This window comes from Antechinus flavipes, chromosome 6 (genome assembly GCF_016432865.1).
Source record: "Antechinus flavipes isolate AdamAnt ecotype Samford, QLD, Australia chromosome 6, AdamAnt_v2, whole genome shotgun sequence".
In the NCBI taxonomy this organism is placed as follows: domain Eukaryota; kingdom Metazoa; phylum Chordata; class Mammalia; order Dasyuromorphia; family Dasyuridae; genus Antechinus; species Antechinus flavipes.
Genome location: NC_067403.1, coordinates 195,641,704 through 195,668,913, shown reverse-complemented (window position 1 = coordinate 195,668,913; position 27,210 = coordinate 195,641,704). Strand labels below are relative to the sequence as shown.

At 41.9% G+C, this 27,210-nt stretch overlaps 1 protein-coding gene across 1 annotated transcript; it reads left to right on the top strand.

Annotated features, from left to right (window-relative positions):
- On the top strand, window positions 1-27,210 carry C6H4orf48 (chromosome 6 C4orf48 homolog). The gene is made up of 3 exons (XM_051964215.1): window positions 1-5,236; window positions 12,304-12,392; window positions 25,294-27,210. The coding sequence occupies exons 1-3, from the start codon at window positions 4,891-4,893 to the stop codon at window positions 25,357-25,359; spliced, it is 501 nt and encodes a 166-aa protein (XP_051820175.1). The 5' UTR covers window positions 1-4,890; the 3' UTR covers window positions 25,360-27,210.

Genomic DNA, 27,210 nt, shown 5'->3' with positions numbered 1-27,210 from the left:
GGGGGAGGGGCCGTGAAGGGGAGGGGCGAGAACACCACAACTGCTAATACTCCTCAGACAACTGTCCGTCAAGCTCAGTGATCGATGTCATCGGGATAAACACGGTTAGCGCAGCCCTGGATTCTACCCTCACGGAGGCAAACAGGAGGGGAATAAGGCAGTAAAGGAAAAGGCAACATTGGAGGGCTTGGGGTAGGGTCCTCGCTCACACTCCAGTATCTTTCCGGCTAAGTTCTCTCTGATTGTCTCCCACCTTTGGGGCACCAACCTTCCTACTGTCATTATTTAGTCTAATTAGGGGTGATTTCTCTTGGGCAGTATGAGGGGGGAGACAGGAGGAGGGAGGGAAGATGTCTGTGTGAAGATGAAGGGTGGATGGGAGCTAGTTCCAGGAAACATCAAAGAGATTCTTAATACCCTTCTCCGTCCTCCCTCAGGTGCCCACTAGAAGACCAGATCTAACCCCCCTTTCCATTTATGAAACTGCTCTCAGGAAGGAGTCAGATTTGGAAATACTTATAAATTTATTTACACTAATATAAATGGCTGATAGTTTGAAAGTATATCTCCCATTTAAAAAACAAACATTTAATGGTGGCCAGAGACAACTCCACACCCAATTCAATTTAACATCAATTTGACAGCTATTATGTTCTGTGCTCTATATTGAACATATAAAGCTTAAAAAAAAAAAGACTGCCCTCAGGGAGCTTACAGTCTAACACGGGGATACAATATGGATATGATATAAGGAACAAAGGAAAGAGAAAACACTTTTAGGGCCAAGATTTCCAAATTTGGTTGGGAAGGAGATGTATGAAACATGACTGGAAAAGCTGGATGGAATCATCTTGAATAAGGCCTTCAAGCCAGACAGAGGAATCTATAGTTTTATCCCAGAGGCAAAAATAGCTCATTAAAAGTTTTTGAAGACTAAAATGACATGGTAGGACCTGGGCATAGGCAGTCTCTAGGATGGATCAAGAGAGGGGAGAGATTGGAACCAAAGGTATCCACTAAAAAATTTGTGATTGTTCCTGCAAGAACTACAAGCCTGAAGTAACTTCCCAGGTGAGAATATGGAGGGAGAATTAATTTAATTCAACATTTATTGAGTGCCTACTCAACAAGGTCCTATAGTGGGCACTGAATCAAGTACTTCTTCCTAAATTGTCTTCACTAAAGGCAAGTCACCTTAATAACAAATTATATTTCTATAATCATTTATGATTTCCAAAATCTTTTTCTACATAGTAGCTGTTTGAGGGTGATTATTATCCCCATTTTACAGATGAGGAATGAGGCAAAGATAATAACTAATACGATCTATATAGTCACTTTAAGGTTTGCAAAATGCCTTTCATATGTAATCTCATTTGACTAAAGAGAAGGGATGTTACTTTGCCCAGAGTCAAGATGCTAGAAAGAGGATCTAGAATTTCTATCCTATATTTCTACATTATTTTCTATATTTCTATAATTTTTCTGATATTCCTATAATATTTTTGAGGCTGGTAAAATGCTTTACATGTGTTATTTCATTTGTTGTTACTTCTTAAAAATTATCAACTAGGAGGGCAGCTAGGTGGCACAGTGGATAGAACACCAGACCTGAAGTCAGGAGGACCTGGTTCAAATCTAACCTCAGACATTTAACATTTCCTAGCTGTATGGCCCTAGGAAAGTTACTTAATCCCAATTGCCTCAGCAAAAAAACCAAAAACAAACAAAACAAGGAAACTGACATTTATAAAGATTAAATACCCTCACTATGATACAACAGGTAAATTACAGGGAAGGATTTAAATTCATATTTCACACTCTTTCCATTGTATCATGCTGCCCAGTAAGCTTGTATTAGTCAGAGGGTCTTTGAGTGTCAAAGAAAGGAATTGTTTGAAGGTTAGGTACCACGCTGTATTTAAGTCTTTCTATTTCTTCACATTTTCCTCTAAATCCACAAATTCCTCTAAAATATTTTGTTAGAAATTAGGCAAATAATTATGCTTTAGCTACAAAAATGGAATTCTTTATAAAACTACTAGCAAAATCCTATTCTTGGTCATCCCTATCAGGATGATGTCAAGTGTAGTCAATTGATCCACATGATATAGGCAGTGGGATTGGAATGTTTAAGATTTATAAAGCACTCTTCCTACAACAATCCTATTGAATATATAATGCAAGTATATATCTATTTTATAGATGGGAAAATTGAGGCTCAGAGATAGATAAAGGGATTTGAACAAGAATTGGAGCTGGGACCTTCCATCCTGGTCTATGTCCCAAGAGCAGCATTCTTTTACTATAGTATCTGACCTTTCCTATTTCCTATTATCCCCCATAGGATTAGACTAGGAGCCATCTGCCATATTTCCCCCACACTTTCCTAATCTTATGAATCTGCTGCCTATGATATTCTTTAAGCTTGGCTTTCTCCTTGAATCATGTCCAGATCTGCTACCAAAAAAGGATCACTCCGCATAGTGGTTAGAGCAATGGACCAAGAATCAGGAAGACTAAGATTTCAATCCTACCTCAGACCTTTCTGACCCAAGGCAAATTACACTCTCTGCCTCAGTTTCCTCTTTTGGAAAATGAGAATAATCTCATGGGTTATGAGAGTCAAATAAGAAAACAGATGTAAAGTACTTTATAATACTTATAGTGTTGTATAATTATTAGCTTTTATTATTTCCCAGGAAAGCTTTCCTAAACACTTGCCACAAAGGTGATTCTGGACTTGGAGTTTTTTAGACCCGAGTTCAAATTTATCTCAGATATTCATCTAGCCTGGACAAGTCCCTTAACTGCTCTCAACCTCAATTTCCTCATCAATAAAATGGGGATGATGGTAATATCTACAAATGAGTTAATACATGCAAAGCATTCTGCAAACCTTACATTCTCTATAAATCCTAGCTATTATTAGGTAAATTTTACATCTCACACAGAAGCCAAATCAGTGCTCATTAAATTTATACTCCCCCTCCCTGCACTGGCTGCACAGAAGCCTATAAAATTTTTTCTGAAAGAATGAAAGGCTTAGTTTTAGATAAGTTTTGTTACATGGATATTTAGTATCCCAAACATGCCTTAGAAATGTCTAGTTTAGTTCCTACTGGGAGCTGCCTAATGACTTCCCTGAAATGTGATTGCCCACAAATGGGTGCTTTTGAAATGTCCATACTTGAAAAACGTCTCAAGTTGTTCACAGATGCTTTCCCTTCTTACCCATATAATACAAAACGAAATTTTAGTTCAAAACCAGTCATTGCAGTCTTTGAATGAAGCTAAAATTCTTCTGAGTTTTTGCTATTTTCAAGCTTAAGCTTGAGCTAGGGGGATCTTAGAGATCCTTCTAATTCTAACTCAGTTCTACAGATGAGGAAACTGAGATCTAAGGAAGTAATTTTCCTAAGGTCCCACAGCTGGTGATTTAACCCCAGGTCCTCTTCAGGGTTTTTTCAACATTGGCCCTTGCCAATCATGCCTAATTTTCCTTCTCTATAGTTATTTTTAATTGCTCTGACCCCTCTCCTAATCTTCAAATGGGCATTGTGTTAAGCCACAGATAGTCTGAAGTCTAGCACTTGAAACCACCTAAGAAATCACCTAGTTTAATGATCTGAGGCCTTCAAGAGGGGAAATCAAGTGCCCAAAGTCACAGAGTCTATTAGGAGCAGAGAGCTCAGCTCTTCTGACTTTAGGGGAGGCCGACTTCTCAGACAATGTCATAGGCTAAGCATTTGGTTCTGTTTGGCGGATGGATCTTTCACCCCCAAATTCCACTCAACTGGCCTTCATTTAATGGGAAGTCTAGCATCCTGGGTTTTATATATAAAGTAATGGGATTAAATGACTTGCCCAGGGTACCACGTCTGAAGCACAATTTGAACTCAGGTTCTCCTGACTCTACTGCCAGTATTCACTATCACTCAACTGCCCCTCCTAGGTTTTATTTCTGACTCTCCCATTAGTTGCCGGTGAGATGTTGAACAAGTCACATTCCTCTGGGCTAATTTTCCTCAAATGAAAAATAAGACAGGCTCATTCAGCTCTGATACTTTACTTCCTAAGGTCCTTTCAAACGCTCTGGCTTTGCAATTCAGGCTAGGTATGGCTCCTTCTTCCTCTCCTCCCCCCATCTCCCACTTTCAGTCCTAGCAGAAGTAGTCCAAGCCTTCCTACTCTTACAAACCAAGCCTGGATTGCTCGATAGGAGCCAGGAAGGCTTCAGTCCCAGCTTGGTCCAGTCTCACTCTAAGGTAACTTGCCCATTCCAAAGATCAGTTACATCTTTTAATAGAGTCACTTTATAAGATTAAATGATCTCTACGGGCTTTTCCAGCCCTGAAAGTTGATGGTTTGTGAGTCCATCTCCTATCTCTACAGATGAGATCTGATTTTGGATTTCCTCAGGATCTCCTTAGGCTCTCTTAGCAGCCTTTGCTTCTAGCTAGGAGTGCTATTCTTATAGCCTGTCTTCTTTCTTACTTGCTAAATTATTGTATACTTCATATATGGTATTATACACACATTTCTATTAGTGACTAGGCACTAGCCTCCTTACAATCTTCAATCTGAAAAGCAGGGGGGTATTATCCCGTTCTGAGGGAAGTAATAGGTGTTGAGGCTTTGCATTACAGCCCCCTTGCTCTCTGGTGTGGGGCTTTCTAATCAGTAAGATGATAACAGTATTAGATGGTGCTCACAGAATATTCTCGTTTCAAAACTCAAGGGCCTTCCGGTTATGACGTTCTGAGATAGTCGCTTTAAATTCCCTTCTTCATAGAGCCTCCCTCCCCCCCACCCCCCTTGGGATGTTGCTATAGTGAATCTCCTTGGCAATGACCCTAACGGGGTGGGGTGGGGGAGACCCGGGGACGCATGCTCTGTGCCGGCTGGAGGGATTCCGCCCCGAGCTGGGGGTCCCCAAACAAAGGTGCTGGAAGGGCGAGGCTGCGTGGGCATTGTCGGGCACGGAGCTTAGACACGTCTGCAGGGAAGGCGGTCGCAGCGCAGTCGTGCCCCATCCATCTCTCTCCGATCCTTTCCTGGAGTTTCTGGGCCGCGCGCTGCCAAGCGCACAACCTGCGGGGCAAGACACTCGCTATGGCCGCTCGGCCCGCCGCCGGGGCCCCGGTATCGATGCTGCTCGCGCTGCTGCTGCTGCTGCTCGTACCACGGCTTCTGACTGCCGAGCCCGCATCAGGAAGTGTCATCCCGGCAGAAAGTAGGTGTCGGCTGCCCCTCCCCTCCCCTGGCCGGTGGGTTCATTTTAGCCCAGCGCCCTCCGCCTCCCCTGCGCGCCCTGCTTGGCGCTTCCGTCCCCAGTCCAGCGGGCCCATTTCTGCCCAGCTGGAGCTGCCTCTCTTCTGTGCACCTTGCTTGGCGCCTGCCTCCCGAGGCCGGTGGGTCCATCTTTGTCCTTCTCTATTGTGCGCCCAGTCCCGGCTGGCCAGGCGCCGGCCTCCCTGATGCCGATGTGCCCAACCCAGCCCCGGCCCCCCTCCCTGGTGCGCCCAGATCGGTCTGGCTTGGCGCATCCATCATCGCGGCCTGTTCATAAGCCAGCCCCTCCCCTAAGCCTCCTTCTTCGGGACAGGAGCGTTCAGCCCCGTCCACAGGTACCTTCCCCGCGTACGGGGCACCCTCCCATCCTCCTCTTCGGCCTTGAACTCAGCCTACGCCGGCTGGCTCCGGATTGGCGTCTCCCTCCCCGCGCTCACTGCGCCCAGCGCAGCCCGGCGCCTACCTGTCCTTGGCCCCGACCGCAAGGGCTTCCCGCCCCACCCCGTGTGGGCCAGGCTCCGTGGCTTCAGCCCGCGCGGCGTGCCCGTCTCCGTTCGCCTAGCCTCGCCGGGAACTCCCCTCCCCACGACCCGACCCGTCACCTCCCTTCCCACGCCTTGCGGCTCCGTGGCGCCCCGCCCCGCGGCGCACGAGCCGCTCCAGCCACGTATCCGGCGTCCCTCCGCGGTGTGCCCTGCCCAGGCTACACCGCGCATCCTTCCCTTGCCTAGGCTCGGGGCGCCCCCTATCGGACTGTGGGCGGGGAGGGGTTGTTCCAGAGGCCCAGCCCGAGACCAGCTCACCAAGTCCGTGGGAGCTGCCCCGGGGGTGGAAGAGGGGGCGGGGAAGGGCACCTCTCCCGTGGACGTACTGTTGGCATCATTTGGGCACCCCCAGTGGGGCCAGGGTGCAGTAGGTAGGGAGTGAGGTTCACTGCATTTGTAAAGCAGGGGGAGGCTTTGCCCCTATCCTGGTAGATGCCCACGGCGATAGAGCGATGTCTGCGCTCCAACAGAGCTCGGAGATCCGTCCCCTCCTAAGGTTCTCCGCCTTTTCTGGAGCCCTTCGGCAGAATGGCGGAGATCGTGGGTTCCTTAGCATAATGTTTAAAATCATTAAATAAAAACCCATAAAATTACAAGGAAAGTCAGTTACATTGACAGACAATTATCAAGATATTTTGTAAAAGTTCAACAGAATCTCTGATCTAGACCCATTCCCTCTTTACCCGTTGTTCGGCGGGAGCACTTACCTGCTCGAAACCAGTCGGTGCCGTTTCCCCTTACCTAAATTTCCCCTGATGGTATTTAAGGTTCCAGCTTTATTTGCAATAGTCCCTTTCTCTTATCTTTGAAATTCCAGTTTTGCGAAGTAGAAGGGGCAAGCATCACTCTTCCTTCTCCCGCCTTTTAAAACAGTTGATAAATGAGACTTGGAGGGGTGAGACGAACTGCGCAGAGTTGATGACAAGACTAGCAGGTGTCGGAACCAGGACCTAAACCCAAGTCTTGTGTGTCCCCATCCCAGTGGTGGTGTTTTCTCCCCTATCTTTCTATAACAATTTAGGGGCAGAGCCCCGGATTCAAATTTGGGTTTGCGGATCTCTCAGCTCTTTGCTCTTGTTGTTATACCCTGCTTGAAGATAGGTAGGATTTGTATTGGTTAAAAAAAGGGGGGGAGTATATTTCAAAGCTATGGCGGTGGAATAAAAGTGGGAAAAACGCGAGGCATGATGTGTATGATTTTTTTTGAGAGAGGACAAAGTATCTTTTTTTTGAAGAATTCTCTTCTGCTCTTTTCTGTCTCTTAAAATGTTTAATCGCTTTGTTCTTTTTAAAAAAATATTATTCTCATTATCCTCAATTTTTTCCTCCTTTCAAAAAAATCTTGATGTAGCAAAAAAGCATCTATGCTGTTAAGCAAAACAAATCTATGTTGTATTAGTCATGTCTGAAAATGTATGTCTCATTTTGCACCTGTAGTTCATCATTTGCTTATCAAAAGTTGGGAAGCATACTCTATTATTATTTTTTCCTTAATGGCAAGGGCCATTTGCCCAAGAATCGTGAAACAGCTTTGAAATTCAGGAGTTCCCAATTCTTTTTTAAAAATTAAATATATTTATTTAAAACTTAAATACAAAATAGAAAAAACCTAAAAACCCAATATTGTCATGTACAACCAAACATGAGAGAATTCAAAGTATGTAACAGTAAATTTCCATTTCAAGAAAGCATATATAGTAAAGGGCATTGTATTCAAAACTGTTCATCTTTACTTCTTTGTAGGTTTTCTTTTGTTCTGTACTGTGCCCTTTTTACTTTATTCTTCTTTTCTCCTTTCTTCCCCCTCAGATCTCTAAGCAGGCTACAGTTAGGCATAGATATAGTTATGTATACATACATACAAATATGTGCATATATGCAGATACCTATAATCACACACATATGTACATATACATTCATGTACATCTAGGTATAGTTATACTCCATTTATTTTTCTTCTGTTTCTCTTTGATAAATCAGTAAAAGTGTTCCATATTTTTCTAAATCCACTAACTCATCATCTCCTATGCAATATTCCAACCTTATACTATTTAGTTGTTTTGAATAATCTAAAACAATATTAATATGACTGACATAATGTCGATTTCTCTTTTTTGATAGAATCTTTTTTAACTTTAACTTTGAGATCAATGATTGCTAGCTCTATGGTTTACCTTTCCATGTATTGAGTTCCTCAAAACTAGTCTTTGATTTTACCTAATATTTCTTTTGGCTCTTATATGTCAGATTTTCTATTAACTTCAGGTTGACTTTGTTTTCATAATCTTCTTGTTTTTCTTGGATTGTACTTAGAAAAACATTTTCCTCAATGTCTCTCATTTGGTTTTAAAATTCTTTTTTGAATTCTTCTATGAATAATCTTTTGGGTAGGTAACCATTTAAGGGTACTCTTCAGATAATGATGTACCTTTTAAATCAGTGGGTGCCTCTGAAAATGAACACAAGTCTTTCCTATTCCCATAATAATTTGGTATATTTGGGTTCTTGCTCATTTTTTTTTAATTTAAAAGCTTGTTAATGTAATCACCTCTAGTCCTGGGGTGAGGGTGGGGAATGGCGCCTCTGGTTTCAGGTCTTCTTTCAGTTCTCTGCTTTGTCCTAGAATCCCAAACCTAGAATTCCACCCTAAGTTCTCACAACCAGTGCTTCCCTGCTCCACTGCTTCTGCACTCACCTGTTATGTGCTGGTTCCTTTTTACCCAGGAAGGCATCTCAGCAGCACAGATGGACCTGGCTTTCCTTACCAGCAGAGGTTCCCTCAATCTTCCTGACTAGAAACCTGATTCCCCAGACTGTTTGGGATGGAAAAGTTCCTGTGTCTGGGACTGAGACTATCTACCAACCCAGATAACCTTAGGAGTTACCACTATTATTTCAGTGGAACTGATGAGATCAGGGTAGCAATACCTAGTTTGAAATAAACGTGACAAATTCACAATGGCCATTCTTTTTGGCAAAAGGAAGATTTATTTAGGGTTTTGAGGTTACAGACAAAAATAGGAGGTAAAGTAGGCACCAGAAGTGGCAAATATGAAATAGAATTGGGAAACTATATAGTTAGCAAGCAAGGAAAAAAGACAAGTTCCCCAGAGAAACTCACAGTTAATCAAGAGAAAGGAAATAACTCTGTGAGATGGAAGTAAGCCATTGACTGGCAGGTTAGATTTATCAGAGTTAGGTAGAATAAGGAAAAAGTCTTCATTAAAGGGAAGGCATTATGAGGAAGAGAAAAAGAGAGAATACTTTATTGTGGGCTTAGTCCTGAAGAGAATTTAGCAAAGATCTTCAGCAGAATTAGCCTGAAGGTATTTACACTTCTAAATCTCCTTCTGATTGATCTCTTTCCTCTGATCTTCAATTGTCTCAGGGGGACCATAGTTCTGTCCCAACTCTGATTTGTTTTTAACCACTCTGTTAGTCCTGAGCTGCAGTTTTGTCTTGTTTGTGAGGGAAATCTGGAGAGCTTGGGATTTTCTGACTTACTTTTCCGTTTTCTTAGAATCCTCTCCTGGGATCCTAATTCCTTAAATTTTCCTGTAGGTGAGTCTAACCTCTCCTTTCACCAATCCATCCTTCATAGACTGGTAGAATAATCTTCCAAATGAAGAGGTCTGACCCTGTCCCTTCCCTGCTCAGAATCTTCCAAAATTTCATCATTGCTCCTAGGATAAGGTTTAGACTACACAGCCTGGCATTTAAGGTGAACAGTCTGGATGAAAGAAAGCTTTCTATTCTGATTTCATATATTCAGCTTCCCACACTGTATTTTATGGCCAGACTGGATGTTTCCCAAACTCAACAGGCTATCTCTCCCAGTTTCCCCATCTTTAAAATAAGATCACCCAGTGGTGATATTCACTGTCCTCAAGTCCCTTACAGCTCTGACATTCTCCATTCTAAGGACCTTTCTCTCACTGGCATTCAATGTCCTGTGCCCTTACAACTCTTGCCTCCTGTGCTCTCAGGCCCTTCCTAGATGTTCTCAGCTCCCTTCTAGCTTGCTCTGAAATAGAATTCCTTTTCCATATGCAGATTGTCTTCTCCCCCTCACCCCCACCAACTTGCTATTCTTGTTCACTACTCATTTGCCTACACTTCCTCAAACATGTCTCACACTCAAAGAACACAGTATAAAGACTCAATTCTTATCAAATACTTTTTAAAAAAGGAAAAGGACAAAGAAAACAGGTACCTAGATAGGATAAAATTGACTTGGGAGCACCTTTGAAGAAAGATATTGACAAAGAGCTATAAAACTTAGACCCAAAAATACCATTCTTAGGTCTATATCTCAAAAAGATTTTTTTTAAAGGGAAAAGGACCTATTTCTATAAAAATATATATGGCAACTTTTTTTTTATATGGTGGCAAAAAAATAGAAATTGTGTGGATGCTCATCAATTAGGGAATAGCTGAACAAATTGTGGTATATGATTGTGATGGAATACTATTGTGCTATAAGAAATGATTAAGCTGACTTCAGAAAAACATGGAAAGACTTACTTGAGTGATGCAAAGTAAATGGAGCAGAACCAGGAAAACATTGTGCATAAAAACAGCAGTAGTGTATGATAGCGGAGAATGACTTAGCTATTCTCAGTAAAACACTGATCCAAGACAATCCCAAAGGTCTCATCCAGAGAAAGAAGTAATGAAGTCTGAATGCAGATTAAAACTTACAGTTTTTTAATTTCTTTGTTTGTGTGTATGTGTGTATGTGTTTTTCTTTTGATTTGTATCTTCTTTCACAACATGATTAATATGGAAATGTTTTGCATGATTACACATTAAATTGCTTATCTTCTCAGGAAGTGGGGAGGTAAAGAGGAAGGGGAAAAAATTTGGAACTCAAAATTTATTTAGTTATTTTTTTTTTTTAATTTTGCTGAGGCAATTGGGGTTAAGTGACCTGCCCAGGGTCACACAGCTAGGAAGTGTTAAGTATCTGAGAATAGATTTGAACTCAGGTCCTCCTGACTTCAAGGCTGGTGCTTTATCCACTGTACTATCTAGCTGCCCCGGAACTCAAAATTTAAAAAAAAATGTTAAAATTGTCTTTACATGTAATTAGGAAAAAACAAAATATTATTTGAAAAAATAAAAGCTTAACGTAGATTATCTGTACAGCAACAACAACAAAAGAAGGATTTTGACAAACTAGAGTGTGTTTGGAGAAATCACTAGGTTAGACATTAGGAAGAGATGAGTATCTTGAAGTATCTGAAAAAATTATCATGGGGAAAGAGTAATTAATATTAGCATCAAGAATGAAATAGTGGCTTATAGTGAATAAGGGTTTGGAAAGTGCTTTTATATCTTTCCCTTCCAGAGACCAAAAGGTTCAGTAAAAAGAACACTAGTTTTTTTATTTTAATTTTTAATTTTAATAATTCAAATTCTGCCTTTGATAGTCACTACTTGAGCAAGCTAAGTAAATAAGTTCACTTCTCTGAGGCTCAGTTTCTGACACTTTCAGTTTCATAGATCCAGATCTGGATCTTTAGGAGTCATTTAGTCCTATGTTTAGAAGAATTGCACGTGTTTTTAACCTATATTGGATTACTTGCTGTCTAAGGGAAAGGAGATTAAGGGAGAAAAATATGGAACACAAGGTTTTACAAGGCTGAATGTTGAAAACTATTTTTGCATGTATTTTGAAAAATAAAAAGCTATTATGAAAAAAGTAATTTAGTCCAATCTTTTCATTTTATACATGATTAAATTGAGTCTTAGAAAGGTTAATCAGTCAGTCAACAAACATTTATTTTGGGCTTACTCAAGATCATACAGAGAGTAAATAGTGAGGATTTGAATGTAGGTTCTCTGCCTTGAAATCCCAAATCTCATACTGGATATTCTGCTTGAACCCAAAGGAAAAATTAAGAACAAGATGGGTAAGTTATAAGGATGCAGATTTTAAATTGTTATAGGGAGCTATTCAAGCTATCTAAAAGCAGAAGAGGTTATTTTATCAGTCAGTGAGCCCCCTTTCCCATTGCTGGAAGTCTTGAAGTGGTGTTTGGATAACTAAGGACTCTTCTAGCTATAAGCCTGCAATCTATGCTCCTTGTTAGATTTGCTGCTGCATCTTCATTTTGTAGGATTTGGACTAGATGATGTCTGAGGTCCTCTGCGTTGTCATGGATCCTCCTTTTCCATTATCTCTTATCTTTAAGCAGAACTAGTTTTACTTCCTCCCTTCCCATGATTCCACTGTGACTCCAGATGCAGGAGGAGCCTTCTGGGGATGTTTGCAGGTTCACCTGGGGTCTTCGTTCCTCCAAGCTCTGCTACCAACTTATCCTGAAGGACTTTGGGGAAATAGTTGCCTCCTTTCCTCTGTCAGTTGAGCCACTGAGACCAGACGATCCCTAAGGTGGTTTTCCAAATGGGGATACTCTAGCTGACCCTGACATTTTAGGGCTCTCTCTGTTTTCCCCAGGTCGACCTTGTGTGGATTGCCATGCTTTTGAGTTCATGCAGAGAGCCCTCCAGGATCTGAAGAAGACTGCCTATAACCTTGACACAAGGGTGAGTATCTGCAGAATGAAATCATGGCTTGTCTTGAGGAAGGGTCTGAAAGCATTTTGACATCTTCCCCTCAAGGAAATTGAAAAGTATGGTGGGAAAAACACTGGATTTAAGATTATAGGAGCTGGGTTCAAATGCTGCCTCCATTACTACCTGGATAACGTTGGGTAAGGCAGTTTGCCTCTTTGGGACTCAGTTTCTTCATCTGTAAAAGAAGAGATTGGGCTCAATAACTTCTGAAGTTCCTTCCAGCTTTAAGATCCTATGACAAGATTGCCTTTTATTTTTATTATTTTTTTTTGTTCATAGTACTAGTAGCTAGCATTTGTATGGGGTTTTAAAGTGTGCAAAGTGCTTTCCATATAAGATCTCATTTGATCTTCACAATAGCCCTGAGAAGTACATGCTATTATTCCTATTTTATAGATGAGGAAAATGAGATTGAGAGATGAAGGCACTTGTATAGAGGTTTCACAGCTACATACATATCTGAACCCAGGTTTTTCTGGCCCAAATCTATCTCCTTTCTGTCCCGTGTACCATCCTCTCTCTTTAGAGGATGGAACACACTCAGGCAACGCTAAAGAGGAACAATGTAAGCATTCACTAAAAATAAAAGGGAGGACAAAACATTTCAGCTTGGAGGGATCTTAGCATGTCAGAGTTAGAAAGGAACCCAGAGATCTACTACAAGCTTCTTGTTTTGTGGAGGAGGAAGCTAAAACATAGTCAGTCAATAAGCATTTATTAAGTGCCTACTATGTTATGAGCACTATGCTAAGCACTCAGGATATGAAGAAAAGCAAATGCTTGATTCCTGCCCTCAAGGAGCTTACATTCAAGTGGGGAAAGCAACATGCAAACAACTATGTGCTTTCAAGATAAAAAAATCAGCAGTAATCTCAGAGGGAGGTTTTAGTAAGGAGCAGGGATGGGATTTGGGAAGAAGAAGCAAATGACTTGCCTTCGCTCACATAATTGATGGCAAAACTGGGATTAGCTACCAAGTCTCTTAGCTCCCAATTCAGTGCTTTTGTTTTATTGTGATGCTTCTACTGAGTCTCTAAAGAGTGACTTAAGTTATTGTACTGGAGGAGTTGAAAGAGAAAGAGAAAAATTATAATCAGAACTCATATTTCTATAAAACCTTAAGAGGTACAAAATATTTTCCTCATTATAACTTTGAAAGGTAAGTATTATTAGTTCAGTTTTACAGATAAGAAAAGAGGGTCTGGATTCTGTCAATACAAAGTTATTATTAAATAAAATAAAATTTAAAAAAAAAAGAGTAAAAAAAAAAAAAGAAAAGAGGGTCTTAGAAAAGTTATGGGTTCTCTAAGGTCAAAAAGCAAATTAATGTGGGAGCTTGGATTTAAATCCAAGTCTTTTGGCTCATAGATCTAGATTTTATGACTGCATGTAAAAAGCTTGCTGATTTGAGAAGGATAGGGTAGTTTAAGAACCGGGCTTGTGATTTTATTGGCATAGGGAGCTCCTGTGAGGAAATTCCCTCTACCAAGTGAGCATAAGCAATTTCTCTGTTATCAAAGTCTCAGAGAGTTGCTGAGAGCTAAAGGTGTCCCACTGAATAACGTTCCTGGTCTGGAATCAATAAGACCTGAGTTCAAACTCAACTTCTGACACTGGCTAGTTGTGTGACTATGGGCAAGTCACTTAGCTCTATTTGCCTCAGTTTCCTTGTTTATAAAATGAGCTTGAAAAAGAAATGGCAAATCCCTCCAGTACCTTGCCAAGAAAATCCTTAATGGGACCATGAAGACTAAGATATGACTGAAATGACTGAATATCAATAATAACAAAGAGAGTCTCAAGAGATATGGGACTTGCTTGTGATCACATAGTTAGCATGATCAGAGGCAGAATTTGAACTGAGATCTTATTTCCAATGCTAGATGACTGGCTACTATGCCAAAATGGCACATAAATATAAGCCATTATATTATAGGAAGGCAACATAGTATAATAGGCAAAACCGTAAACCTAGAGTGAGGAGACTGATTTTAAATTCTGACTTTGCCCCTAATTATTTCCATTCTTTGAGACTGATTTCTCATTTATAAAATGAGGGTAATGATAATTATGCTGTCCAATTCTTAGGGTTATTGTGAGATAGACACTTTATGAATAACGTAGAAATGTAATTTATTCCTTTGATACTTTGATGGCCTCCCTTTAACAGTTCAGATTATAACCTATCTGGCTTTGTCATACACATCCTCCCATGAATCACAAGGTCTCCATCTGATAGACTGGGGGTCTTCATCTAGAGCTCTTAACATTGTCTGGGAATGAGTAGATTATGTGGATTATCCATTGTTTCTTTTCTTGTTTGAATTCTCTGATTAATCCACCTGCTTTTCTTGTTCTGTTTCTCTTGATAATCTCTCATGATGTGGCTCTTGGAGAGTGTTTTCTTGGTAGTATGTGAGGATCCACCCATACTGAGAGTGTATTTCTTCATTGTCCTTTGGGTGAGCTCCAACTTTATTTTCTTCAGAGACTATATTATTACATGGCATAGGTATACATAATACTTCCATCATCGGAAAGGTCCATTGTTAGATATGTGGACCTTGTGTCAGGAAAAACTTTGGTCCTCATTAGGATTTCTAAGGGCCCTCCTTCCTGTTCTTATCACCTTCAATTCTCAGACTAGTTCACTGCCCATCTATGGGATCTGTTCACAATATATTCACTGATGGACTAGTTCAATGGAATTTTTATCCAAAGACACACCACAGTTAGGACAATAAGCATCATTCACCCATTTGGTGTTTCCTGTGTGGATAGTTAGGCAAAACACTTGAGAGAATATGAGTCTCATTTAAAAAGCTCTGTAGTGTTTTGGAATTTGATGAAATCAGTACGAGGTTATCCATAAACAGAAGTATACAGGGAATCTCTCTTCAGTATGGACTCTTTGGCAGACATTTTCCTTCACATTAAAAAATACCTTTGGAGAGTTTATGTCTCTGTTTTATATTCCTTTGGTATCCATAATCAGAGGGTTATCAAAGTGATTCTACACCTTTCAAGGAATCTAGTTGGATTTTGATATGTGAGTGGTAGTCAAATTTTGCTCTGTAGAATCAAATGTATTATAGTCAACTTATGGTCGATAAGTGCAATAAGATCTGGTATTCTCTTATTTATTGTGCTAGGCCCATATCCCAAAAAGATTAAATGAAAGAAGAAAAGAACTTATATATTTGAAAATATTTACAGCAGCTCTTTTCATAATAACCAAAAGTTGGAGATTAGGGAGTTGTCTTCTTATTGGGAAATGACTAAGCAAATTATAGAATATATAATTTTCATATAGGGATGTTAGAGTGCTGTAAGAAAGGATGAAATGTATGATTTCAGAAGAAATTGGGAAGATCTCTGTGAACTGATATAGATCAAAGTGAATAGAGCTAAGAGAATAATGACAACATAATAGAGAAAAACAGCTTTCAAAAGCTTTAGAACTCTGATCAATGCAATAATAAACCACAAGACTAGAGAATTGAAGATGAAATAGGCCAGTCACCTTCTGCCAGAAAAGTGATAAAGTTAAAAGGCAGAGGGATTTGGAGGCATGGCTAATGTAGGAAATTTATTTGGCTGTATTATGCATGTTTGGTCAGCTAGGTTGTACAATAGAGTCAGAAAGACTCCTTTTCCTGAGTTCAAATCCAGCCTCAGATACTTAATTCTTGGAATACACGGGAGCCATCTGACAATGGCTGCTGGAGATCCAACCCAGAATGGATCTCCTCTTGTGAGAGGATGATACAAGGAGACTGAGAGGCTGTTGCTGTTCTCTGACTTCTCTGAAAGACCGTTGAGTTGTCTGACCTCTCTGTTCTTCCCTCTGCCCCCAATTTATCTCATTCCCAGTCCGCAACACCTTGTCAGCAAAGGCTGCCTCCATAGCTGGGGAGCCTCTTGGAGAATTGACCTGCCCCTTAACACTTACTAGCTGTGTGATCTTGGGCAAATCACTTAATCTTGTTTGCCTCAGTTTGCTCATCTGTAAAAGGAGCTGGAGAAGTGAATGCCCAATCACTATAGAATCTTTGCCAAAAAATCTCAAATGGAGTCAGAAAGAGTCAGACAAAACAGGAATGATTGAACAAATGCATGTTTATGATGAAGCTGCTTTTAAAAAAATTGTTGGCAAGAAAAGGCAGATCTGGCTCAGTTGGATCAATCTGGCTCAATTTTCTGTGGGTTTCTTTTCCTCCTTCCACTGCTTATCAGTGTTTTAAGAAGCAATATTGTCCATAATCTTCTACTATTTTTCTCCGAGATTTTGTGAGTTTACATTTTAAACATATTGTCTTTGTCTGCCAAATTTCCTTAGTTGTCAACTGTTTATTGGCTGAAATGGTTTCGAGAGTCTTTTGGTCTCTTCATTGTGGCATTTGATTTGCATTGATTAAAAATCCTTAGTAAATAGTGGTAATCTGCATTGATGTCTGTTCTTTTATCCATTTCCTATTTTTGAAAGCATTTCAATGACTTGTTGAAGTGTTATCATCTCATTTTTATCTTTCTTCTAATTTTTTAAATTGATTTTTGTCTTGGTTCTAACAAGTTAACAGTCTGTATGCAGACAGCTAAATGATTCTCACAATGGTAACCATTTCCTGACCAGTTTCATTTTTTGTAATGTTACTTGGTCCCCATCATGTCTAGTGCCTTCTGACTCTCTTCTTGAAGGTATATTCCCACTTGGCAAGAGGCTTCTACAAGCCTTTAGTCTTTTTTCTTTCTTATTCCTGAGCCATGAGCAATATATTTTTCAGTTTTATCCTTTGTCCATCTTGCCTTTAAAGCCACTGTGTATTCAACTCTATGTTGATTTAATTTCAAGGGTATCATTCAGTTCTTCATAAGATTCTTTGCCTTCTGGTCCTCTGCCCCAGATGTTGGTTTACAAGTTATAACTAAAATTTACAGTGGTCTTTTTGCAAGTAACTTATCTAGAGTATTGTAACATAAGCTATCCGAGTATCCCACGAAATGGCAATTGTTTCTTATTGGCTATGAACGCATGATCAAGTCAACTTGTTCACCTCCCTTTGACTTTTTTTTTACTCCTCCAAGGAGATAAATGAACAATTCTTCCATTCCTTTTGTCTTCTGGTTTCATTTGTGGCAGGAACATCAAGGTGGATAGAACTTATTCTTTTCCCCAGTGATGCATCATCTTAGTTGTCACTGGGCAAAGATCTGACTCTCAAAGTTGTTCAGTCATGTCTGACTCTTTGTGACTCCATTTTGTGTTTTCTTGGCAAACATAATCGTTTTCTATTTCCTTCTGTATATATAGCTGAGAAAGCTGAGGCAAATAGGGTTAAGTGACTTGTTCATGGTCACAGTAAGTGTCCAATTTTGAACTCATGAAGATTCCAGGGCCTGTACTTTATTCACTTCACTATATAACTGTCCTCTCAAATTCCCCTCCCTCCACATTTAAATTACTAAATAGCTAAGCAAATGTCCAGATTGTCTAAACCAGGGTTTCTTCACTTTTTGTTTTGTTATGGACCCCTTGGGTAGTCTGGAGAAGCTTGGGGGTCCCCTTTTGGAAAAATGTTTTTAAAGGCATAAGATAACAAAGACAATAACCATGGAGATCATCAAATGCTTAAATATCTTTGGAAAAGTGGGTTGCCCCTGATAAGTGAAAATCAGCCCAGATTGATTGATGATTAATGGGTGGGTGGACTTTTTCTAAGTTGTGTATGGGCTAAAAAGTCCTTAGCCCCTCTGTTTGAGAAAGTGACTTGATCACGAAACTCAGTTGTTTTCTGCACTTCAGATAAAAGAATTTATCCTCATTCAAACTACTCAGGTTGAACCATGTAAGGGAAAGGGTGGAGAGTTTCAAGGGTGTGAGTTTAATGCTTTTTTAGGGCTAATATTCATCTAGATTAGATTCTCTGTGTGAGGAAAATTCCTGGCAATTTCATCTATCCTAAATATTCTTCAGAGATTGACCACAGGACTTTAAATGAAGAATTAAAAAGAGGAAAAACTCTGAACCCTGATATTAATAATGGATATGTAACAGAAATATAACAGAAAAATAATCACTCCTCTCAGTGTATGACATTGAAGAAGATGCTTTACCACTGGGATGTTCTAGGCCAGGGCTTCTTAAACCTTTTCCACTTACTACCCTTTTTTGCCTGAGAAATTTTTACATGATCCTGGGTATATAGGTATATAAAATAGGTATACAAATCAAACATTTACTGATAATAAATCATAATTATGCAACCTCCCCACATTTCAGTTAGTGCTGCAGAATGTTGCTGGTTAAATTTAGCAGAGAGGAATTGCAGGTGGAGATTGAGATTGACCTAAATGACCCTCTCTTATCTACACCTCCAAGGCCATGATCTCCCCCTTTCCCTCTTCTCCAGCCCTTTATGTAGTTCCTAACAGGGGGCCCAGAACTTCCTCTTGGGACCTCTCCCATATTAGGATCGGGACTCAATGTCCAGAAATATATCCTCAGTTCTTCTATCCCCTTCTTACAGTTCTTCCAGACCCTTACCTCTTGAGCTGAATTCTATAACCTCCCGGCACTCACTTTTCAGTACCTCCCATACAAGGAGTAGGATCCATTTTCTCTTTTCTCTATGCCCTGATCCAGACACCCCACCCTAAACTCTGCCCACTGAGAGAAGTAGCAGACTCTTAGGGTAGAATAATCAGTTTACATGTCCCTTTCTCAATGACAGACCTTTCCCAAATGAAGAGAAAACTTGGTCATTACTCTGAAGACCTCATTTTACTGAGGGATTTAAAGCCTTTTCCAATCAATTTTATCTTACCTGAGGAGATGCTAATATAATTTTCTCCTCCTGCTGCACAATAAAGGGAAAAAGAATTAAGGATTTAGGCCAGGAAATTTGGTGGTGATGATTGAGTGATCCTCCTCAGGTAGATACCTCCCTAGAGGTTAATGCTGTCCCACTTGCAGACCCTGGGTAGGATTCCTAAGAGGGTAGCAGAAACAGAAAAAGAAGGGACCATATGCTTACTTGCCTCATTGAAGGTGTGAAGAAGGGAATTAAGAATCAGATTTAATTATGGGAAGCTTAAGGAAGTTACCCAGGGAACTGAGGAAAATCTCACCCTTTTTCAAGGGAGACTTGTAGAGGATCTCACATATACCAGCTTGGACTTTTCTAAAAGAAGGGGCCACTGTCCTCAGCATGTATTTTATTAGTCAGTTTGCCCCAAAAATTCAGAAGAAGCTGCGGAAGTTAGTTTTGGGGTCCTCAGACTTCCCAGGCCCAGCTTTTGGAGACAGCTTTTGGAATTTTTGAACAACTGAGGAACAGGACCATAGAGCTAAGGCTAGGCTCAGATTTGGGGCCACTCAGAGGGGCCCCACGTGGGGAGATTTGTGCTCTGTGCCATGAACAGGGACATTGATCTTGAAACTGTTCTTAAACGAAGCCCCAGTCCTGTACCCTGTGTGCAGCCAGAAGGGCATTGGAAGAGGAATTGCCCACGGGGGAGGAGGGGTCCAGCCACTTTCTTCCATTTCCCTGCCTTCTAATCTCCTTAGGACTAGGAATGATAGGGCTTGGACATTGGCCAAGCTCCCCCAACTCCATCACTATTTCTGAACCCAGAGTAATTTTATATTTGGCAGCTAAGATTTTCTTTTTCCATACAGGAGCCACTTACTCTGTCCTGCCTCAGTATTCGGGCCCTACCTGCCCCTCACCCTATTGTGTAATGGGATTTGAAGGAAAATTTAGGAAATATTTTGAGACTTTCCCTTTTCCCTGTCAGTCTGGGGACCAGTTATTTAAACACTTATTTCTTGTCCCTTCTTCCAGCGCCCCTTGTTTGGGGAATGACCTGATGGTGAAGCTGGGGACCCAGCTCTCCTTTCTCAGAACTCTGGGAGCACTTTTTGTACCTCTCTCCAGGCCCTCCCATATCCCATCTGAAATCTGGGAGGAAGTGGACTCCTCTGGAATCCCAGGGCAAGCCATTCATGCTGCCCCAGCCATAGTGCCCTCTCTTCTGGATTCCTAACTCTCACTGAACCCAATGATACCCAATGGGAGGCCAGAAGGGGATCACTACCCTTGATTGAAAAATGCCAGTCTCTGTAATATTTCCAGCTCCCAGTTAAGCAAAAAAACTGAATGAGGAATACCACATGGTGTAAAATCTGGAGCTATTGAGGCCATTATTTCTGCTAGATCCAATAGGGCCATCCTCATGCTAGATTCCAGGGTATACCCAATGGTTTTCCACTTTAGAACTTAAAGATACCTTCTTTTGCATCGTACTCCATAATCTCTACTGCACAATCTCATTTTGCTTTTGAGTGGACTCTTCTGGGGGAATTCAACCCCCACCAACTGATATGGCCAGTCCCCCATCTATTTGGTCAGGCACTAGGAAAAGACTGGAGTCTGATCCAGTGTGTAGATAACATTTTTTTTAATCTGCAGCCCAAGCTGGGAGGCTTCTCTGGCTGCCGTACAAGCTCTTTATTTTCTGGGCTCCTGGGGTGGTTGGGTATACTTATCTAAGGCACACATCACCTGTCTATCTAGGCCATGATCTGACCCCCACCTCTCGGTCACTCACAGCAGAAAGAACACAAGCTAATTGTCACTTCCTGAAGCAGCCACAAAGAAACAGCTGGGTACTTTTCTAGGGATGGCTGGATTTTGTATCTGGATACTCAATTTTGGGGTTATTGCAAAATCTCTTTATAATTCTATTCAAGACCCTGACATATTTCCCCCTCCCTAGACTGGAGATCTGCCCAGGTCAAGGCTTTTAAGACTTTGAAAACTAAATTCACTTCTGCCCCTGCATTAGCCCTACCTAATTTGGAAAAAACTTTCATTCTCTACATTGATGAATGGCAGGGTCAAGACTTTCTTGGGAGTTCTAACTCTCTTTCTAGGACTCGGTCTGTAGCTTACTTTTCTAAACATCTTGATTCTGTGGCCTCTCTTGTAACTCTTGTCTCAGAGCTGTGACTGCTACGGCCTATTTAATTGAAAAGTCTCTAAACTCATTCTTGGCCAACCTTTGGAGGTCTTGATTCAGGGCACTTTGGAAGTTAAAGGCCATCAGTGGCTGGCCAGTGGAAGGCTTTCTAAATATCAGGTCACTCCCAATTTAATTCTTTGAGCCCATCGCATTCTCAATTCAATCACCACACCACCGGGTTATGATATTCATAGTAATGAAGAAACTTTAGATTTCATCTCTTCTAGCTGCCCTGACTTGAGGACATTCCCTTTGATAACCCAGATGATGAATGATTTACTGATGGGTCCAATTTGTGGAAAAAGAAAGGAAAGCAGACTCCTCTGTGGTTAGCCTTAATAGCACCTAAGAGGCTAAACCACTTCCTCCTGGGACCTCTCCTTGGAGGGCTGAACTCATTGCCCTCACCATAGCTTTAGAACTAGGGAAAGGACTGAGTGTTAACATTTGTACTGATTTCAAATACCCTTGGTTGAAAAATGCTGGCCTCTCTGTAACATTTCCAGCCTCCCAGTTTAAAAACTGAATGGGGAATACCACATGATGCAAAATCTCAGAGCTGTTAATGTCTTTTTTATATGCTCATGGAACTAGATGGAAAAAAGGAGACTTTGACAGCTAAATATTCCCTTGTTAAGCATGCAAGGTATCCATGAATCTAGAGAGATTTCTATTATATTTTGCAAAAGACACCAAAAGGGGGCTTCACTCCAGGCCAGGAGTTGCAGATTCAGCCATCTGAGCTGCTGCACGTTTGCCCCTAACCATGGCATCAACATTTCCTCAAATCCCTGACTCTTAAACACTTTTCTATCGTTCCCAAGAGCAAGCCCTTGCTGAGGAGACGGGATATACTCTTTCTCCCTCCAGGTAGTTTCAAAAACTCTGAGGCCAGTTTCTAACCCCAGAGGCAAGCCAATGGAAGCTTCTCTTTGGTCTACATCAAGCTACTCAACTCGAGAAAGAACACCCTCCATTCCCTTGTGAAGCCTTTTTCCACTGGTCATAAACTATGAGACATCATTAGGCAGGTTTGTGCAAGCTCAACCAATTTGTACCTAGGTGAATCCTTGAAGATGCCATTAACTCCTCCTTTCTTTTAATACCTGTTCACTCATCCAGGAAAAAACTAGCAGAGAAGACTTTACACTTATACCCTCATGGAGGGGTTTCAAATTACTTCTGGGTTTGTTGGGAGGAAGTCTTTTCTTGCAGGACTAAAAAAGTTTAGGTGGTTTTAAAATTTTTGAAAAAGGAAATTTTGCCTTGTTTTGGCCAGCCTGGCTCTTTACAGAGTGACAGAGTGATAAATAACCCAAATTGGTTGAGGCACTTAAAATTAATTATTATTTCCATTCTTCCTGGTATCCTCAATATTCAGGGAAGATAGAGAAAATGACTCTTATTCTCAAGTGAGTCCTTATGAAGTTGTGCCTGGAGACACCCTCTCGATAGAACTACTTGGGGTTCACATCACACTGGAGAGAACACTGAATTCATCCCCTTTGAATTATTAGATGAGAGGTCTTTCTGAACCTCTGACAGTCTTGCAGCTTCCAAATGTTTGATCACTCAGTTTGCCACACAATCTGGGATAGTTCAGAAGGCCCTTTCTGAATATGTGAATGAATATCTCCCAGAACTGGCAGATGCTCATACTCAGACCGTCGCCCCAGTAAATCCAGGGGACATGCTTGAAATCTTGGAAGGCTCAAGGCACAGATCCTCTGGGTGCAAAGTGGAAAGGACCGTCCTGGGTCATTTCCACCACTTCAACTGCTGGTAAACTCAAAGGCCTTCTCAGCTGGACTCATGTTTCCAGAAAAAAAACATGCTATTCCTGTTACCTTTTCCCTTCTAGACCTTCCTGGCTATTCATGTGAACTCAAAGAAAACCTGAAACTAGTATTCTGCAAGATCCCTGGTAATACTAGAAATGTAGAATAAACTTGTCCCCCTCTTCCTCCTCTTTGCTTTTTTTGCTGTTACTTTCCATTTTCTCCATCCCATACTTTTTAAACCATTTTCTCTGCCCCTTTAACCACAGATCCCAAGGATGAAGGCTTTGCTCCAAGTACTCTCTAACCTACCTCATGGGCTTTTATCACTGGCAGGATAACTCCTTGGGGAGGCTAGAAAGCTCTGTGGGCAGTGGGAACATCCAGGATTGCTGGTACATACACCATCAGCACTATCAAGGCAACCCACATCTGTGACCTGATGCTCTATTTGCAAAGATGTCACTGTCTTGACCCTGGATATCTCTTTATTCATACTAGCAATTGGGACATTAACTTTTACTGCAAGTACAGTCAGAGCAAGTGAATGTAGCCCCTGTCACGTGTCATACTTTCACCTCAGCCACTGTGCTAGCCCTCCTGATGGGCCAAACTCTCACTGTACCTATGACTATGGTCCATCTATAGAGATAATTTGTGGGATCCCCATTCCAAAATTATTCCAGCAAATTCACCCACGGTACTTCTGCTTTGCCCCCTTCCCAGCCTAGAGACTTCTCCCTGATACCCTGAAAACTGATGTCCCTATTGGTATGATGTCTTGCAATTATATTGACTCTTAGGGAGACCTAACCAGGGAGCAATTACAGAACCTGACCTCAGGCACCATCTGTACTCTTCTCTGTAAGATGAATCTCCTCTTTCACGTTGATATCTCTAATGGCCCTATCGAGAGAATACCTCAACCAGAAATCCCTGCACCAGTCATCCTTGCTGTGTCTAAATTGGCACATCCACACTTCTGTTTATAGCACCGTTGTTCCAACCACTACCCGTACCCCTTTAAGGAGACAAAAGCTAGGATTTGGGGAGAATGTTCCCTGATATTTGGGGAAAAGAATGGCAATGTTCATTCCCTGAGTTGGACACTCAGAATATAAACATATCCTTTCCAACCTGATTGTTATCATCGACCAACTGGCCAACAACATTACACACTTTCTGAGAACTCGAGGAATTCCTAGACTCACTAGCCGTTATAGTCTTGAAAAACAAGTTGGCCCTAGGTTATCTTCTCACCTTTAGTGGTTGTCTGTGCCCTTTGCCAACACCTCCTGCTGTGTGTACCCACGGGGAAGAAAAGGCTGAATGGTTGTAAGATATTCATAAAACCTCATCTCACCAAAGTCTTCCTCTGGATGGGGCTACTGTGTCTATTGATCTCCATACTTACTCCAATTTTGATGATCTGAGTCTGTGAATTCTTTTAGGATACCCGGCAATACCTTTCCTGGAACCCCAACATTTTGGGGTACCCCTAAACCCATTGTAAGTTCCTTGAAAGCAGGGGCCTTTATGCCTTTCTTTGTATTTTTAATAACTCTCTCAGGACCCTGGACAGAGTAGCTGCTTAATAAATGTTGACTGAATTCTTATGAACTGGTCATTCATATGCTTCCTGAAGACCTTCTAATCCCATGGGATTGCACTGGATATATGGGACCCAGAGTCAAAAGACCTCAATTTGAATTCTGGCTTTTCCAATTTGTAGATTCGTAGACTGTGGGCAAGTCCCCTCCTATTTGGGTGCTAATTTCCCAATCTGAAAAATGAAGGAATTGGGCCAGATGATGTCAAATCACAGATGATGTTCTGTGATTCCATGTCCCTGCCCCTCCTCCCCCCGGATCTTAAAGTTTGGTGGGGATTGGGGACAAGGGGAGAGGGAGAGGAGGTTGGTTATGAAATTCAGCTGAGATATTAGAAGAGCACTTTGGAAAGACTGAATCTCTACATGGGTTATTATAATAGTGGATGGAAAGGGACTCCCTTTCTCTCTCATTTCATGGGCCAGCATTAACATGCTCACTTCTCTGCTTCTTTTGCAGACAGAGACCCTCCTGCTACAGGCTGAAAGAAGAGCCCTGTGTGAATGCTGGCCAGCAGTGTCATAGCCAATCCCTGTTTCTACCCTGCAGTTAGAAAAATCCCCAAACTGCAGGAAACTTTGGTTCAAGATGTTCTTCCCCAAAAGAAAAGGGGTTGTTCCTTCTCCTTCCCCCAGAGCACATCTCCCTTGCTTCTGCCTGCATTGCCTCAGCTGTGGCCCCCCGCACTGTGAATTGTCTCTGGCCCAGGGACCTCCCGGCCCAAAGCCGGGGTCTGGGGTCCCTCCCACCCCCTTTTCAGGACCCCTCACCCCCACCTGGGCCCTGCCTCCCATCCATTCCAAGGTGCTAAGGTATTATTGACAAGGAGAGCTCCCAGAAGCTACAAGCATCAAGGAGTGCTTTAGGCCATTTCAGTGAACATTTGGCCCTTTTCATCTTCCTGCTGCCTAGTTGTGAGTGTCTCTGGCCCTCTTTTTCTTCTTTCTCCTCTTTCCTTCTCTTTGTCTCTCTCTCTCCCCCATTCCCTTTCCTCTCTTCCTCTTTGTCTCTTTGTCTCTCTCTCCCTCCCTTTGCTCTGTCTCTCCTTCTCTCTCTCCCTCCCTCCTTCCTTCTCTCTCCCTCTTTCATTCCCTCCTCCCCCCTCTCTTTCTTCCTCTCTTCCTCCCTCCTCTCCCTTTCTCTCCCTCCCTATTTCCCCTCCTTTTTCCTCCCTCCTCCTCCCCCTCACTTTCCCCCTTCCCCCCCTCCTCGACATCCACTCTCATGGCTTTTTCAGGAATCATCTCCATGGGAGGCGTCTCTTAGCTCTCTGCCCTGAGCTCATGCTAGCCCTCCTGGGCACATGCATTTGGCTTTTCCACCATTTCAAGCTCAGTGTGTCCCAAACTGAACTCATCCTCTGAAAAGCGGGGAGAGTAATACTTGCACTACCTACCTCACAGACCTGTCCTAAGGAAAGTGCTTTGAAAAACCTAAAAGCACTGAAGAATCGTGAGTTGCTCTATATGTGAGTTATTATTTCTCCCAAGTCTGCCCTGCTTTCCAATTTCCTTTTCCTATTAATGGCACCACTGCTCTCCCAGACATCCAGGTGTGCAACCTTGGCGTCATCCTAGACCCTTCACTCCCTCTCCCTACTCCCCTTTCTCCCATCCAAACACTTGTCAGCTCCTGCTAATTCTGCTTTCCCCCCTATTCCTGCATCTTAAATCCATCCTCATTTTTCTCCTCTCCCTACCAGGCCTCTGACCTAGTGCAGACCCTCACTAACTTGACCAGGGTTGCTGCGATAGACCCCTCATTGGTTTCCCCTGCTTCTCGTCTCACCGCTCTCCAAACTAATCAGAGAGCTGCCAAATTAAGTTAAGTATAGCTCTGATCAGGATGCTCCCTTGCTGAAAAACTATCAGTGGCTGCCCATCATCTTCAGGATAAAATGTGAACCCCTGATTTTGCAAATTCAAGCTGTCCACAATTTGGTTGCACCTTCTCTTGGTGGTATTTCCTAAATGCACTGAGCACTGGGGCCAGTCTGTGTTGCCCTGCCGATCTTGTCCTGTACGCTCCTACCCCCAAGAATTCGTGCAGATTGTCCTTGGGAGCTCCTGGAACATATTTCCTCTTTATTTCTGCTGGTAAAGTTTGAGGCTCAGCTCAGGAGCCACTTCCTCCATGAAGCCCTCTTGGATCCTCTATTCCAACTTTTTGCTTCTTAGACTTTCCCACACTCCTTTGCTCCTGTCTCCCCTTATCTCGTGAAAGACTTCTCTGTGCGTGTACCTTCTCACCCCTACTAGACTGTAAGCCCCTTGAGGGCAGGGGCTGGGTCATTTGTCATCTTTGTATCCCTGCTCTGAGCACAGGCCCCGGAGCATAGTAAGTACTTATAATAAATGTTTGTGGCATTGAGTGGAA

Bases quoted from the DNA above. Each gene is read 5' to 3' on its own strand.
- C6H4orf48 (XM_051964215.1), top strand. From the start codon at position 4,891: ATGCTCTGTGCCGGCTGGAGGGATTCCGCCCCGAGCTGGGGGTCCCCA. The intron at 5,237-12,303 runs GTAGGTGTCGGC...TGTTTTCCCCAG, and splicing joins AAGTGTCATCCCGGCAGAAA to GTCGACCTTGTGTGGATTGC. The intron at 12,393-25,293 runs GTGAGTATCTGC...CTTCTTTTGCAG, and splicing joins CCTATAACCTTGACACAAGG to ACAGAGACCCTCCTGCTACA.